The 17,062-nt window shown below is 37.3% G+C and overlaps 1 protein-coding gene across 1 annotated transcript in view; it reads left to right on the top strand.

The window, feature by feature from the left end:
- The window catches only part of LOC308429695 (putative ATP-dependent RNA helicase DDX60), a gene marked incomplete at its 5' end in the record, with an annotated part of 86,831 nt that overhangs the window by 5,458 nt on the left and 64,311 nt on the right, over positions 1 to 17,062 (top strand). Inside the window, 6 exons of the mRNA XM_080928608.1 lie at positions 3,084 to 3,245; positions 4,481 to 4,639; positions 9,778 to 9,919; positions 11,455 to 11,610; positions 13,417 to 13,522; positions 13,927 to 14,042. Of these exons, the coding sequence (XP_080784734.1) occupies positions 3,084 to 3,245; positions 4,481 to 4,639; positions 9,778 to 9,919; positions 11,455 to 11,610; positions 13,417 to 13,522; positions 13,927 to 14,042 (841 nt within the window). The remainder of the gene's footprint in view (positions 1 to 3,083; positions 3,246 to 4,480; positions 4,640 to 9,777; positions 9,920 to 11,454; positions 11,611 to 13,416; positions 13,523 to 13,926; positions 14,043 to 17,062) is intronic.

Genomic DNA, 17,062 nt, shown 5'->3' with positions numbered 1-17,062 from the left:
TGTGCATACACACATGCACGTGCATATGTGTGTAAGGAACATGTGCTGTGTGTATGAAGATCAGAATATAACTGTGTATATACTCCTACCATTTCACCTTGTTTGAGACCAGCAAGCTTCCAGGGTTTTGTTTGGTCTAATGGATGTAGTTAGCAATAGGCCTGTTGTAGCAGTGGAGAGTAGGAGAAATACCAGCCACCTTTCTGTACTCCTGATCAGTTTAGACATATCTCCCCTTTTAAGTAGGACTAAGATATAGATGTGTCTAGACCCTGATGTAAGAAGTGTGACCCTGAGCCTCTTCTATTGTTTATATTATGAACATATTAGTGTAGCTATAACACACTCCTACAGTCCTATAATCCCTCAGCTTTCTCTTTGTCATGTTGTCTTAACATATTTTTTTAATACTGCATTCTTGGTATACATATACTTCATCATGGTGGATTGTTTTGTTAATGTGGTCTTGGGTTCTGTTTGCTGTATTTCTTGTTCAACTTTTGACTTGCTTGGCATTACAATACTTTAATTTTCATTCTTTGAATTGTCTAATATTTATTTGTAAGGTTTTATGTGACTTATTAAAAATATTAGAATGCTAGCACTTCCTTTTTAATATTCTAAAATACTGTCTAGATCATTGGAATTATTCTGGCTTCTTGGAAGTTCTCTATTTGAAACTTGGTGTATATTTGTCTGTGTGGCTTCTTAGTCATTATATGTAGCTCATGGATAAGGGTTTACTTAAGCCTACTAATTAATTCTAAGAGAATCAGTTTTATAGTTTGTTTAAGAAAATTAGCAACTTCACTTTTCCAAGTTTGTTTCCATCAAAATTTTTGAGGTAGACTTTTAAAAAGCTTTGCAATTGTTTTTTGTCTCAGTGTTACTCTCTCTCTTATTTTTATTTCACACATTTATGATTTCTTTTACTAGTTCAATCATGTGTCTCTAATTTCAGCTTGAGTTTGAATTAGATATATAGACTTTTATTCCTCTAGGTTATGATTTTGTCTTTTACTCTTAATTTTGTTTCTTTCATTCATTTTTTTTCTTGAGCAGAGCATCTTCTCAGTTTTGCTGTTAAATTTCGTTTAACATTATGGTTTTTTTCTGTCTGAGCACTGCTTCCATTGTGTCATGTAGATTTGATATAGAGACAACTATTTTTACCATACACTATAGCTTATGATGCTTAATGATTTTATTAGAATTTTAAAGAAATTACATAAATTCTGTTTGTCTTTTTTTTTACATGAGTGGCTTAATAGAAAATGTAAAGTCTGGGGCAGGGATCATGGGACATTGGTTAAGAGCAATATCTGCTCTCACAGAGGACCTGGGTTTGATTCCCAGCACCCACATGGTGGGTTACAACCATTCATAACTCCAGTTACAGGAGATCTGATGCCCCTTTCTGATATTGGTGGGCATACACACGTGCAGGCAACACACTCACACCTAAAATAAAAGAATTAATCTAAAAATAAAAAAATAAAAATTCCTGTTGCAAAAATTTTCTTTTGTTTGGAAACAATCTCTTTAAAATTGACATTTGCATAACTAGGGCAGATTCCATATTTCCTGTGAATTCTTTTTATTCGCTCTGTAATCACACCGATCCTTGTTCTTCTTGCAAGGTTTTGGAATCTCGCCTTGGTCACCACAATGCCTTGAGGTAGGACAAGTGTGTCAAGGACCTGGACATCTTCTCCATCTTTATATGTATACATCTTTCTCCTCTATACATATTCTGCAATCTTGTTCTCTACGTGGACTAATGCAGAAGGGGTGATTTTGTCTAGAATTCCCATAAAAACACTCAGTACTTTCAGAAAGTTGTTTGCTATGGTATGTGTTGCTTCTAATCATGTAGATTACCCACACTGCCAGGTGTTTTAATGCCTGGAGAGTTCAGCTTAGTGATAAGAGAACTAACTCTCCTGCAGAAGATCCAGGGTCCAAGTCTAGTACCCACATAGCAGCTCACAACCCATTTGTGCTCCAGGCTCAGGACGTCTGTTTCTGACTTCTAGTGAGCACACTCATGGCTCACATATGTACATATGGACAAATAGTCATAACCATAAATAATAAGAAACCAAAGTCTAGAATGCATAAAATAATGTTGTGAGTAACCCAGTGCCTCACAAACCCAGTAACGTGGGAATGCACGGTCTCTTTAAATTTCGTCAATACAAGTGTAGCATTTAGATTCAATAATGTGATGGTCTTGATATTCTGAATATTTTTTCTTATTATGTCTGGGCTGTGTATAGCGTTATTACTTGGAGGAAAGACTCAGACTTTTTGACTATATCTTTTAAGTGACATCAATGTATTCTACAGTCGTCAGGTAATGTTGGATGTACACCTTTTTTGTTACTTTTTCAAATTTTTGCAAACATATTTTGTGACTTCATTAAAATTCTTCTAAGTGTTATTTTGTGGAAATATGGACATATTTTTGAATGCCAAACATTGAAATGGTTTGAAGGTTTGATTTTACAAATGATTCTGTTTTATACACTTTTGTGCATATGTCTTTGGGCAGATATTGGATTGTTCCTTTAGTTCAGCTCTTTAGAACTTGAAGGGGAAATGTTAGTATGTTGAATGGCAATGATTTTTCCTATGTCTTTACCTAAACCGTTGCCTGTTTATAACCTCATTAGGAAAGCATATGAGGAGTGGCATACCTTAATTTATGAAATTTATTAAACTATTAAAAGATGAGAAAGCACTTGATGACATGAAAACAAATTCCTCCAGTTGTTATATTACTAAAGAATTAATTTCTTTTCCTGTTTTCTCATTTTTTTGTGTTTCATTAGAGAATAAGTTTTTTAAAAGTCATGAATTTTCTTGTTGATTTATGGGTATTTTTTAATATGCTTATTTTGGTTAACAGTTTTGTTAAAAAGTTTTAAAATCATTTTATCACTCAAAACTTTTGCTTGTAATTTTTTTTTAGTGGAAAGAGCTGCGGTTTCTTCATCAACCCATTTCTTACTATACAGTCACTAATGAATAAATATAATTTTCTACATGTCACAACCTCTTACCATTTTCCACTGTGCCAGGTCTGTGAAACTGTATCCCTGCTGAAGCAACTCTGGCCAGAAGGCTCTGACATCCGACGTGTCTTTTGTGTCACCTCATGTTCTCTCTTCTTGGAAATGTACCACTGCTACTTAGAAGACAGGGAGAAGAGAGCGTCCAGGCAGACATCCAAAGTCAAAGAGGTGTGGTTGGTTCACTGGGATACAGGTTGTTACACCAGGATACAGGTTGTCACACTAGGATACACTATTGATTCCTACTGTTGCTTCTTTTTTTGAATTATTATTATTTTTTACCTACCATTTTCCCCATGTGGCACTGGTATTTTCTCTTGTTTATGTTGCTGTTTCTGGTCCCAGTTTTAAAGAACTGACTTTAGGCTTTTGACAGTAACAGTCCTCCAACTTAAGGTATTAAATAATAACGTAGATTGAATTCAGGTTTATTTTGTGGAAAGTTCTCACTGACTTTAAAATATACTCTCACATTGTGGTGTCTTGGCAGCCTACTAGCTGGGGACAGACTACTGTTATTATGTGACTTTATTGCAAAAAGGGTCAAGAATCTGGTGGCCAGTTGAGATTTAGGTATGATTAAACATTCATCTCTGCATATATGTGCTCATAGGTACATAAGTAAACATACAGACACACATAGCATGTTATATGTAATCTGAGTACTATGGAATCACACCTATAAAATCCTTTTAACCTTGATTTCAGTAATAGACAAGGACATGTTTTTAACATTTTGCTTTGCAGTATCTCCTTAAATATAAAAGCTTTCTACATGATTAGACATCTAATTTTAAATCATTCCAAAATCATTATAGTAATTCAAACTTTTCTTGCTGGAACTTCTAATCATTACACCCTCTCTGTCATCCTAGTGATGCCCCAATGAAATCTTCTTGCATGTTTGACAATAGCAATGATGTCCTTGTCCCATGAGAGACTAAATATGTCTACCTATTTATCCCTGCTGTCATTCTGCAGTTACACCTTTTAGATATATTGCTAGCATGCTGCCCCCATGCTGGTAGTTCATAGTATTTCCTTAGACTGGGATATGTGTCTAGAAGAGAGTACTTATCATGTAACCCCAACCACCCAAGGTCCTGTGAAACCTTTCCTTTATCACCTGGTTTTTTAGCTTAAATATGGTGTCCCTGAAATACAGAATCAGGTCACACACCAACTGTTACAAAGCTAGGAGTTTCTTTTCTCCTTTATCTCAAGCGTGTTTAAGTACAGCCTAGTTCCGGGATACACACTAACTCTCAAGTAGAGAATGTGTGGACACAAAATTCCCATAGAACCTTCCCAAGAAAGCTCGGTTACAGAGCTTGTACTTCTGAAAACTGAGTGTGAAGTCTCCCAGCCTTCCGTTCTCAACTCACCATCTTTATTTCCTTCAGGAAACAGATAATTGCTTAACCCTGAAGGACAGTGAAGACTTCTGTAAACTACATTGTCTCAGTGTGGCTATTCGGCTCCATTTACCTCTCTCCCAGAGAGCTTGCTCAAGATTTATCACTTCTGATTGGATTCAGGACCTCAAGACTGTCTTAAAAATGGTAAATATCATCTTCGGTCACACTTCTGTTTTTAACTACGTGATACATAAACATAACAATAACCTTTGAGACAGATTTATACAGTGTAATGTTAAATGTTGAGATCTTCAAAGGTTGGTTTGCTCAATTCAGTTACATGGACTAGTTTTAACAAGTATATTATGTAGCAGTGACAAGCATCATGTCAGACATCCAAACCCAGAGCAGCTTTTAGAAATTTTCCTTCTCGAACTTCTTGTCAGAATCAAGGTTTTATGTCACTAACTAGGAAGTTCCCAGTGACTGACACCTTATACGCTGAGAAGGAGCTGAAGACATTAATACAATGTTCTACTTCTTTTCCATTACAGATTACAGGTAGAGAGAATATGGAGACTGAAAGCAAAAATCTCTCTAGAGTCTTTCATGCAGATCTTGTGTTACAACCTGTTAACTCTTTAGTTTGTCTTCTTCGTTTTAAATGCGCAGATTTTTCTGTTGGAAAACTGAAACACTGCATAAAATAAAAGCTGATCAAAAATGAGTTAAAACTGGCTTTGACCATTCTGTAATCTCTGCACGTGGAAGGCTAAGGCAGGAGGATTGCTTCAAGTGTGTACTACACAGTCTCAGAACAAACTTTTTTCCAAGTTCTCTTATTCTATACTTTTTATTATTATCATTATTATTTAATCTGTTTTTACACTCCAGTCATTATTCCTCTCCCTATTCCTCTCCCAGTCTACCCTCTGACTGTTCCTCATCCCATCCCCTCCTGTGTCTCCAAGAGGAAGTCCTCCCACCGCAACCCCACCAAGCCTCCCCACTCTCTGGGTCAAGTCTTTTGAGGGTTAGGTGACAGACCAGGCAGTCCTCTGCTGAATATCTGTTGGGGGCCTCAGACCAGCTCTTGAATTCTGTCCAGTAGCTCAGTGACTTTCTTTTTCTTATGAGTTAAAGAAATATCTATTAAATTACTATTGATGGTTTCTTTCCATTGTGGTCCAAAATCTCAAATGCTACATAGTTCTTCATCTTTTCAATATGCCTCTGTTCTTTACTTAGGTTTCCTTGTTCACTTTTGTGCTCTCAAGAGTAGGGTTGCTAAGGATATCCATATAAAATTTTTTATTATATTTTCATATTTTCTTTCCAATATTGTATGATATCATCTTAATGACTAGTACTTAACTCCCCCTTTCCCCTCTACACACTAACTCACACACTCTCTCTGTCTCTCTCTCTCTCACACACACCACACTCACATACACACATGCACACACACTCACACACACACACAAACACACACAGAGAGATTAACCATGTGTACTTTCTTTTAGTCAAGGAAGGTGTCTTATGCTCAATGGAATTAGGAAGTGTGCTCTTCCAACCTAGAGACAGTGAGGAAACCTCTCTTCTTTATTTACATCCAATGATGAAACTGGGGTGAGAGACAAGTTATATAGCATTCAATAAGTCAGGATGCATAAGTTCATTAAACTACTACTTAAATGGTTTTAAGAACACAAATAGCATTTCTGTTTTTTGGAAAAGTGCTTTTGACTTGCAATGTAGACCACATAGTGTAGATACAAAACTGGATTTGGGGGAACTAGGAACTATTTGGCAACAGAACTATTGCTGGTGTTAGAGACCAGGGTAGGTGCTACTGAGCATTCTACACTTGAGCGTCTGAGTATGTTTCTTCTATAGTATTCTGAGAGGTGACTTAGGCACAATGAAGGTAGCTCAGCTCATGGTGAATGTCCCTTTTTTAGTCAGTGAGGGATAGCACTTGCAAACTGATCCTGCCCAGGTACAGCTTGGGAGATGTGGGGGGAGTTCATGAGGTGTATTGACTTGAGGGTGAGTGAAGAGGTGATTAAGTTACATTACTTTTATCTGGTATTGCTTGCATTACATTTACTATCTCAGCACAATGTGACTGGGGTTGGAAAATGAAGGTCAGGTATAGGGCACAGGAGTGATGGTTCAGTTGGTAAAGCACTTGCTTCAAAACCCCGAGAGCCTAACTTTGGTCTCCAATATAGAACCATGTAAAAATCAAATCGCGTGCAGTGATGCTCACGTATAGTGCTCAGGATGGCTTGTTGGCCATCTCTCCTACTTGGTCAAGTTCTAGGCCAAGGAGAGATCCTGTCACATACACAAAGCAGAATGCAGCAGGAGAGTGACTCCTGAGGTCATTCTCTTACCTTCACACCTGCACACACCCAGACCATACCTACATCTAGACAAGAGAGTGTCAGGATATTGCAAATATCTGCACTGGTGAACATATATAGCTGTTGTAATAGAATTTTTAAAGAGTTCTGTGGGGCAGTAAATACTAAACATGGTAAAGATGGCTCTGTGTAGGTGCTATAGATTCTTGAAAGAAGACACTGTATCCTAAACCCCAGAGGTAGCCATTTCTCTAGATGCTCTGGTAGGCCCCTGGGAGGCAGCAGGCAGACTTTGTGTTACTGATGAAAGGCAGGATGTCTTTCTTCACTTCCAGGCCCTATTTTCTTTGAAAAACTTTATTATGAGTCATTTTAGGTTAATATATTAAATCTACTGATGCCTGTAATTAGAGTAAACATTGTGGTAATAGTATTGTGTGCTGGCTTTCATGATAAACTTATTTCTCATTTAACTTGGTTGCTTGGTAACTAAAGTCTGGAGCTGGTGGGAATGCTGTATGTGTTGAGGCCCAGTCACATCATAACTAGAAACAGGTTTTTTCAGTAAACAATACAATCTTGAGGTTCATAGTGTGAATGCATATCCTGCAACATTAACCAATTTTGAGGCCTAGTTGAAATAGAATTTTAAATACAGAGCCATTAAAACTGTTGGCCAAAACTGTTTCCAGTGCCACTGATGCCTATTGGGGTCTCTTCTTAGGTGCATGGTTGAAGTTTGTCCTAGAAAAACTGAATTATTTTGGAGGAGAGGTTTGCACATACATCACATTATGATGATGGTTGATTATCCCAGTCATTAAACTGTACATTTAAAGTGACTACAGTTTATTTTAAATGGATGCCTTCTATGCACAACTGTTATTTGTGTTGAATTTTTTACTTATTTTTTTAATACACAGAGAAGTGCTTTAGGTTAAAAGACATTATAAGGATCTTTAAATATTTGATAGTGTTCTAAGATGGCCAAGAAGGATGTACCTGATCACAAATAGTAGCCTCTTTTTCTTTCTCGTGTTGGGAAGCATTGCATTGTTTATTTTGTTTTATTTATTTTTAATTCACTTTATGTCTTGATCATAAGCCCCATTCTCTGTCTCTTTCCAGCCCCACCCTTAAGATCCCTCCTTGATTGCCTCCTCACCTTCTCCCAAGAGATGGGGAGCCCCTCTAAGGTACCACCCCATTATGAGGCTTCAAGTCCCAGCATATCTAAATACATCCTCTCCCTCTGAGGCCAAACCAGACAGTCTAAGTAGGGAAGGAATCCAATGGCAGGGAACAGAGATTGAGTGAGCCCCCATTTCACTTGCTAGGAGAACTGTAGATTGTTCTTAAACTGTTTGTATTTTACTGTTAATTCCACTTCCCCTAGAAGGGCTAACTAGTCATGTGACTCCAACTGAACCTTCCCATTTTAATTAGTAAAATAAAGGAAAGCCAGTGAGTGGGTGGGGCAAGGGAGGTAGAGAGGGCAGAGAGCTCTGAGGAGGTCAGAGGACAGAAGACAGAGGGGGATGGTTGTAGCGACATGGAGCTTCCCAAGGACCAGCTAGACCCAGGTGATATTGACTGATGTTAAATAGCTATGAACATTAGAGATTTTATGGGTCTAATATCTCGTATAGAAGGGCAGTTTGTATCTTTGTTTATTTGATGCAATCTTATTGTGTAGAGAGTTTGTGGATTGAAAGTTGAATACATGAACCTGTATGAAAAGCTGTCGGACTATAGCGTTGTGTTTGTGGGATTTTGGGGTACAGAGACATCCCGGGACAGAGGCAGAGAACAGGCGGTAGTAAACTGTCAAGCGAAGGGTGTTGTACTGACATGTTGGGCACAGCTCTGTATCAGGGTCGGGCTTGAGGAGTGAGACCTCAGGGCCCATAGATAGATAGAGCATCATTATTTTTTAATAGTTACTGTAACAGGGAACCACATGAACAGCAAATGAAACTGTACATTTGCTACAAATGTTTAAGGGTTTTAGGTCTAACTCCCGTTGTTCCCTGTTGGTGGCCATGGTCCCAGGTTAGTAGATTCTGTGGGTATTCCTGTGGTATCCTTGACTCCTTCAAATTGCTCACTTCTATTCCCCACTCTTCCACAAGACTCCCAGGTTCTGCATGATGTTTGGCTCTGGGTCTCTGCATCTGCATGAAGCCTCTCAGGAGACAATTATACCAGCCAGGTTCCTGTCTGTTAGCATTACATAGTATCATTAATGGTGTCAGGAGTTAGCTCTTTCACACAGAATGGATCTCAATTAAGTTTTAATCAAAGGGAGAGTGGGTGAGGAGGCCTCAGCCAGGAGGCTCTCACTTTGACTCTGTAAACCATATCACTGAAGAAGACTCATGTGCGTGCCTGGAAGGAAGTGCTCTTTGTGTGGACATTCTGCCTGTCTTAAAATGGAACATCACTGCACAAACCTAAGTCAGGCGAATAACCATCAGCGTGGGTAGATGGGAAGATCTGAGTTTTAAAGGTTCAGTGCTTTCTAGAACTCTTGGCAGCCCAACTCTTGACAGCCCAAGAGTGAACAAGGAATCCTAAGTAAAGAGGCACGCTGAAAAGAAAAAGGATTTTTCTTTTGAGACAAGGTCTCTCTTTGTAGCCAAGGTTGTTCCAAGACTGACTGACTGTGTGACATACACTTGACTCCACCAGGTAGAGATTCCCCTGCCTCAGCCTTGTAAGGGCTGGGATTATAGTACGGCCACATCCACTTCAAATTCATTTTTCAATCAGTTTTTATTGTATGCAGTGCTTCATTTATTAAAGGAACACAGCATAATTCTTATTCAGCTTAAATGGGTTTACTTTGCTAATGAGGACGGGGGCAGCCCTTCCACTTGGCATTTACTAGGATCCACGAGGTAAATGGAGTCACTCTATGTACTACTGTGAGCATAAATCTGTCAATAACTTTCTTTCCCTTTTGATTTTCAGAAAACGTGGTGCGAGTATTTCATCCTAAGTAATGTGGCTATGTTTGAACTTTGGAGTCTAAATTTACTTCACCTTTCTGACTTAAGTGATGAGCCTTTGTTGAAGAATATTGCCTTTTACTATGAAAATGAAAACACAGGAGGTATCAATGAACTATATAATACATATCACCTTCCTTTAGGGGGAAAATTTCATAAAGGACTTACAGCTTCAAAATCATTTGCTTTTTAAAATTTTATTTACTTTATATTCCAAGGTCAGTCTCCCTTTACTTCCTCAAGAAGAAACTTCTCCCATTTCTCCCTTCCCTTCTTCTCTGAAAAGGGGGAGATCCCCCTTCTGGGTATTTCCATTACCCCCCGAGCCTCCCCTCACACACTGTGAAACTAGGACATCCTCTCTCACTGAGACCGGACAAGGTGGCCCAGTTAGAGGAACAGGATCCACAAGCAAGCAACCAATTTAGGGATCATTTTATTCCAGTGGTTAGGAGACTCACTTGAAGACCAAGGTGCATATCTGCTCTATGTTTGTAGTAGAGGGGTGGGTTTGGGTGGGATGGGGGTTAGTGCAGCCCATGCGTGCTTGCTCTTTGGTTATTCAACCTCTGGAAGCCACTAAGGGTTCAGGATAGTTGACTCTGTAGGTCTTCTGTAGCGTTCCTGTTCCCTTTGGGCCCCTCAGTCTTCCCCCAACTCTTCATAAGACTCCCGAGCTCTATTTAATGTTTGGCTGTGAGTTTCTGTCAAACCATTTCTTAAATGTTTGTTGTATAAATAGTAATTACTTTCCAGTTTCCCAGTATTTGTCTGTTTAAAATTTTTATTTAGTGGTAATCATGCTGGATATAGTAATACAAATATTTTTCGAGTTAATATTATTCTATAAGCATTTTTTTGTTAAAAGCTTGTGTTTATGTATTTGACATTTCATAACAGTTCATTTTTATACATGGTGTATAACTTTTATTTTAAAATCATTCTTGTTAATAAAAACATCTCACTATTTTTAGATGTTTAGAGATTTTTAAGTTTTTTTAAGATATGAGACAACTCCTAAACTTTCTCTGTGTAATTTTTCTTGTTGTTAGAAGATTTTCTCTTCTGTTTTTATAGTCAATGGAAGAATAAAACACAATTTGAGAGAATGGTACTTCAGTGCTAATGAAATATCTTTTACATCATGATTTGGCTTCTTCATATTGTTCCTTCATTATGTATTGGAATAGATTAGCGACTTATAAACTAATGATTCTTTGCTAATTTTTTAGTTTTATTTAATGTTACTGGGTATAAGGTTATGTGTTGTATAATATTTTCATTATCTCAAAATAATTAAATCTTTACTGTTAGTCATTATTAGTTAAGACAGTTTTTAATATTAAAGTGTCAAACAGAAAAGCAAGATCAGCTTTAAGATGTGTCAGGAATATTGTCCACAAAGTGATTGTTTTCATTTGGATTGAGTTTGAAGTCTACTGAAAAATTCCACTGTTTGCCTCATATTTCTGAGCATGGTTACATGAGTGAAGATGTGTGTGTGTGTGTGTGTCTATGTGTGTGTGTGTGTGTGTGTGTGTGTATGTGTGTGTGTGTGTGTGTGTGTGTGTGTGTATGTGTGTGCTTCTAGGTATGAGTCAATGCTTTTTAATACTGAGTATTCTTGATTATGTTCCAGGCCTGGACTTGGATGTAGGAGACGCCATTATGAAAGAGTATGAGCATCTCTGGGGCATCGTGTCACAGTTGGTCAGAAAGTTTGATGTGGGAGAACCAGTTCCTTTGAGAACAACAAAAGTTCATTTTATTGAAAAGAATCCATCACCAATCAAAGGTAATTTATTTCCAACTTTATTCTGAGGAAAAAAATTTAAACTCCAAGTAGAAATTATTTTCTAGCATTTAAGTGTTTTAAATAGTTGTCATGTTCACGTGGTTGTGTATGCTTTGACTAATATTGAAAACATTTCTTTTTGTAAATAAGTTTGCCAATTTAAAAATATAAAACAGACCTGAGTGAATTCTACTTCTAACAATGCAACCTCTGCCAACTAAAATTTTTTCTTTCTGTGATAATGGTGGATGCAAGACACACAGATTCTTACATAATGATAGTTACACTTAAAACAATAGAATAGGAGAAGCCAGCAAGATACCTCTGGGGAAGATGAGAACCACCTAAGCCAGGTTAGAGTCTAGAGTGGCTCCGTACTCAGCATCTGCCTTATATAGCAACAAAAACAACTTATAGACTGTTTTGGAGGGAAAGAATGAGAGTCTGAAGACTAAAAAGAAGCCAGCAATCCCTTTAGAAAACTTTTGCCCAAATTACTGCAAGCCACAGATGTAAAGGTGGCTGTGTCTTCCCTGGGAGCAGGCACAGGAACCAAGACCAGAGCCAGGTGGTGATGGAACTCAGTCTTCACACAACCCAATCTGAGAAGAACATAAATCAAAGGTTAGTTCCCCCTAGACCATTCTGTAACAAACAGAAGTGAAAAGGAGTCACAATGGGTCTGGAGCATAATAAATTACTCTTGAGGTCTCTACTTTGGAAGACAGGAGGTGTAACTCATTGGGAATCTTGGGACGGAGTACACACTGGTTTGGAAGAATCTTCTGTGAAGAACAAGAGAGCTAGAGCATTCTCCAGTTCCTATTATGACTTGGGGTGAGGGCTATTCCCTTGCTTCTGGCTTGATCTCGGTGGATGATAAGGAGAAAAATAGTTAAATTAATTGTTACTAAAGGTTTCTGGGCAAACACTTATTTTGTTAAATAAGAAGTATTCATTAGTCCATTGTAACAGTCATAAAATGCTTCTGATCTATGTATCTATGAATGTCTATGTCTATCTATGTATCTATGTATCAATGTATGTATGTATGTATGTATTTATGTATCATCTATACATATATCATTTAAGTCATTCATCTATATATCATCTATTCATCTATATTTTTATTCATCTGTCTATCTATCTATCTATTATCTATCAATCTATCTATCTATCTATTTATCTATCTATCTATCTATTATCTATCTATCTATCTATCTATCTATCTATCTATCTATCTATTATTTATCTCTCTGTTTGCCTGTCTGTCTTACCATATTTGTCACCTATCTACCTGTTATTGAACACGCTTGTTTATAAACCAAAAGGAAGTTTAAAAGGTAATGTAATAATATCAATTACATAACCTTTGTTTTTTTCTCTTTTCAATTTCATTTTTTGACACTGTGTCTGTGATCTCTCAAATTGCTATCTTTAGATTCCTTATCTCTTAGTATTCAATAGTAAAAGCATTAAACATTTGAAAATAAGTGCCACAGGAATTTTCTATTTACTATTTACCTCTCTATCATCTATGTATCTAGCCTTGTATCTATCAATTAATCTATTTACTCACACAGCTGCCTACTTATTTAATTTACTGACCTGTTTATTTAGATATTTATTTATTTTCTACTATGTTCCAAAAGACTCAGTTTGGGAAATAAGCTTTATAATCAGGATTGGGATTAGAATATAAAATATAAATAAATATAAAATGTTTTGCAATGTTTTAAAATGTTTTTATTGTCTTCTTATCTGAAAATTTTACATTTAAATTGATGACAATTTTTTTATTTACAGAAAGTTCCCAGAAAACGACGGCAAAGTTAGGTTTTATTCCAATTTCATGTAATTTAGTTGATGAATTTACTGGAGACATTTTGAAAGACTTGCCTTTCCTAAAGAGGTAAGGCCTAAATATGTTTTAATAAATACCTTTTTGGAATGAATAAAGTAGTATCCATAAAATAGTAAAGGTTTTTTTGAGAAAACCTTTCCTGAATAAACTCCAGGAATATGGTACATTTAAGACATTAGACTATATGTGAAGCATATTGTCTGTTGACCTTCATGACATATGTATGATTTTAACTGGAGAGAGAAACACCTCACCATCATTATAAGTCATTGAAACAAGGGATGTTTGAGAGCGTTGGAGACATGATCAGACTTCTAATAAGATGCTCTTTGGATTCTACCACACATGTTGTATCCCTGGAAGAGGAAAATAAATTATGGTTTTCAAAGTTTTACAAAGTGTTGAATTCGAAGGCATGGCATTTGAAATGTTCTTTTCTTTTTGTCTTACAGTGATGACCCTGTTGTTACATCACTGGTGAAGCACAAGGAATTTGATGAGCTTGTGCACTGGCATTCTCACAGGCCCCTAAGTGATGATTATGACAGGACAAAGGGCAATTTTGATGGTGAGCTTGCTGATTTAGCTGAAAGAATTTAAATCTACTTCACTCTGCCCTTTATTTCAAAGGGAAACACATTATGAACACAAATGAAAGGTTTTGAGCAAGAACAGTCAATAAGACCTTCAGGTATACAATAGTGAGAATGGTAACAGAGAATTATCGCTTTGTTTCCTGGTGGTTGGTTATTCATATGGAGCTTGCATGTGTCTTAGGGAAAGGAATTCATATGTCATCTTTGTCTCATGAGCTTGTCACTGTGTTAAGGAAATGTGGTTTGTAGTTTAAGGAGTCTGGATATTCTTTGAAGTCTAATATATGGAAATGAAGTTCATAACTCTATGGCACTAATTTCTTGCTTTATGTTTTCTTACATAGTAATTCAAGAAAGCAGAATATCTTAGGTGGTATTCTTCTTGGTTCTGCCTTCTTTAGCTTATTCACAGTGTTCACATGGGAATGCTTATATTCTATATAAAAACAAAAATCAACTGCCTGAAAGGTTATTCATGGAGCCCTACTCATCACTGCCGAACTATTGGATATTGATAGATTCTGGAGCAAAGACAGTCATTATTGTTAGTTGTATATCACTGAGAGTTGTTCAAACCCACAGGCAAACCAATAGTCATGATTAAATGAATGGGTCATGAATCAAAACATAAAGATATGAGTTTGGAAAAGAGACTTTTAGGGATGTGGGGGAGACGGCACAGTAAAAAGAATATAAAAGAGAATAGGAGTAAGTGTGGTAAATAAGAAATACTTCCTTAGCTGCTTGGAAATCAGTCTTCTCCTGGATACAGTCAAAACAAGATGTAGAACTCTCAACTCCTCCAGTACCATGCCGACTGGGATGCTGCTGTGTTTCCTGTTTTGGTGATAATGGACTGAATCTCTGAACCTGTAAACAAGTCCCAATTAAATGTTGTCTGATATCAGAATTACCTAGGTCAGGATGTCTGTTCACAGCAATAGAAACCCTCAATAAGATAGAAATTTGTACCAGGATAAGCCTGACCATGTTTTTGTCTGGAGGAATGTGGATTTGGGGATTTTAGATTTAGAAAGCCATGGAATGCTTTAAGTGAGACTTAATGGACCATCCTAGTAGGAATATGGAAGACATTGGTGCTGAGGGTGATTTGAACTCTGGAGATCATTCTTATATTGCTGCTTTTGCCCTTGTCTGAAGAGTCTGTCTTAGGCTAAGGTGAAGTATCTCACTCAGATTAATCACACGGACAAAGGATGTCTCACAAATGCCCCAAATAGACTTTGTTTTCTGGTTTACTCTCATGAAAAACATTGTGATCAAGCATTCCAAGCTTAAAAAGAAAAAGTAAAAAATGAATGGTTCAAGTAATAAAAAGGCACCAGGAAGTGAAAATAAGGTGAATCCCATGTTCAAGGAGGTAAACAGATTGAGGGAGTGGTGATCTCAAGGCAAGATCCCACCCAGCTAAGATTATTGTTTGTGTTTGCAGTTGAACAAGGAATAGTTATGTCTTGTCAGGTGTCATTACTTGGTTATTGTTTTCATTTGGAATCCAGAAGGGAAGGGCACATTTGTGATCAGATCTTAAGGCTGGAAGACACCAGATCTTGAGAAATAGTGGCCTTGTTGCCAGGGACCAGCCTCAGCATTGAGAGGGATTCTAAGAGAAGGTGTGTCTGGGAGCAGAGATAAGAATGACTGGAAGTCAAATTGTGGATCCAAGATGGCAGCCTAGGTTCTACTGAAATGTCTTTCCAAACACCCCTTCCCAACCTCCACCCCATCCCTGTGTGTGTGTGTGTGTGTGTGTGTGTGTGTGTGTGTGTGTGTGTGTATGTGTTTGTGTCTGAGTGTGTTCTACTCTAACAGCTGTCTCTGCTAGAAGAATTCTAAAAGCTATCTGGATAGTTCATGGGTTTTCTTACCAAAGTCAGAAAAGCAGCTATAAAAAATTATTGGATCTTCTGACCAAGTCTGATATCTAGTTAAGGAAGAATTCTTGAAGAGCTGTTTTTCTCTACAGAGATCTCCAGACAGCTCAGGTCTTGCTAGAGAAAAATTCTAAAGAACTGCTATCAGTTTCTGCTAGCTCATCTTAAGCAGATCAAAAGCCCAGTTTTTTATTTACATACCAATTCAGTTATTTATTGCAGGTTCCCCTTTAATGATCCTGTGAATCAGCATCCTGTGTCCCCAGCCCTTTGATTATTAGGAAACAGAAAGCACATTGTCTTTTAACATTGCAAAAAAATTCAGAGATCTTCACATCTCTGTTAAAAACAGAAGATAAACTATCTGGGTTGGACCTGTCCTGAAATTACCATTTTTACCTAAACTTGCTGTGTCCCAGGCTGACCTTGAACTCAGGAATCTGTCTGCTTTGTATCTTTCTACCTTTGTATCTTTCTGACAAGCTGGCTCATTAATGCAGCTGCCTCTGTTCCTTTAGATTCGTGAAGCCCCTCATATAGTTCATAATGCATAGTTGAGAAATTATATATTTTCAATCTTGTGTGTATCTAGAGCTCTTTCGCACAGCTTTATGGGCTATTCTGAAGGTCCTAGTGTTTACCATTTTATTGAGACATTAGCTACACCATTGACACCTGGATTCATGTTGTCTCTGATTATCATGGAATCATTAATGCTAACAGAGAGGACGGAGGAATATGAAATTATGTACATTATAGCCTCTCACCAGGGTCTTGTACCAGGACAGGACCTGGTCACTTTGTCCCCCCAAGGGCTTTTTAGGGGGGGCTCAGCAATGAAAAGCTTAGGGTGGTAGTACACACCTTTAATCCCCAGAGACAATGGCAAGCAGATCTTCAAATTCAAGACCAACCTGGGACAGAGCAAGTTCTAGGTGAAGAAAAACTTAATTTAGGCATAGTGAATCTTATCTTTTTTTTCTTACACCTTTATTTAAAAAAACAAAAGAGGGATACACATACAGATTTTTAAAGGTATTTTGGCATAACACTATATGGATATTTTTGTCAGTACTTAATTCTTTTAGAGGTTTGAT

Source organism: Micromys minutus (genome assembly GCF_963924665.1).
Source record: "Micromys minutus genome assembly, chromosome: 14".
NCBI classification, from domain to species: Eukaryota; Metazoa; Chordata; class Mammalia; order Rodentia; family Muridae; genus Micromys; species Micromys minutus.
The sequence above is the reverse complement of the archived record's forward strand: the minus strand, read 5'-3'. Positions and strand labels throughout refer to the sequence as shown.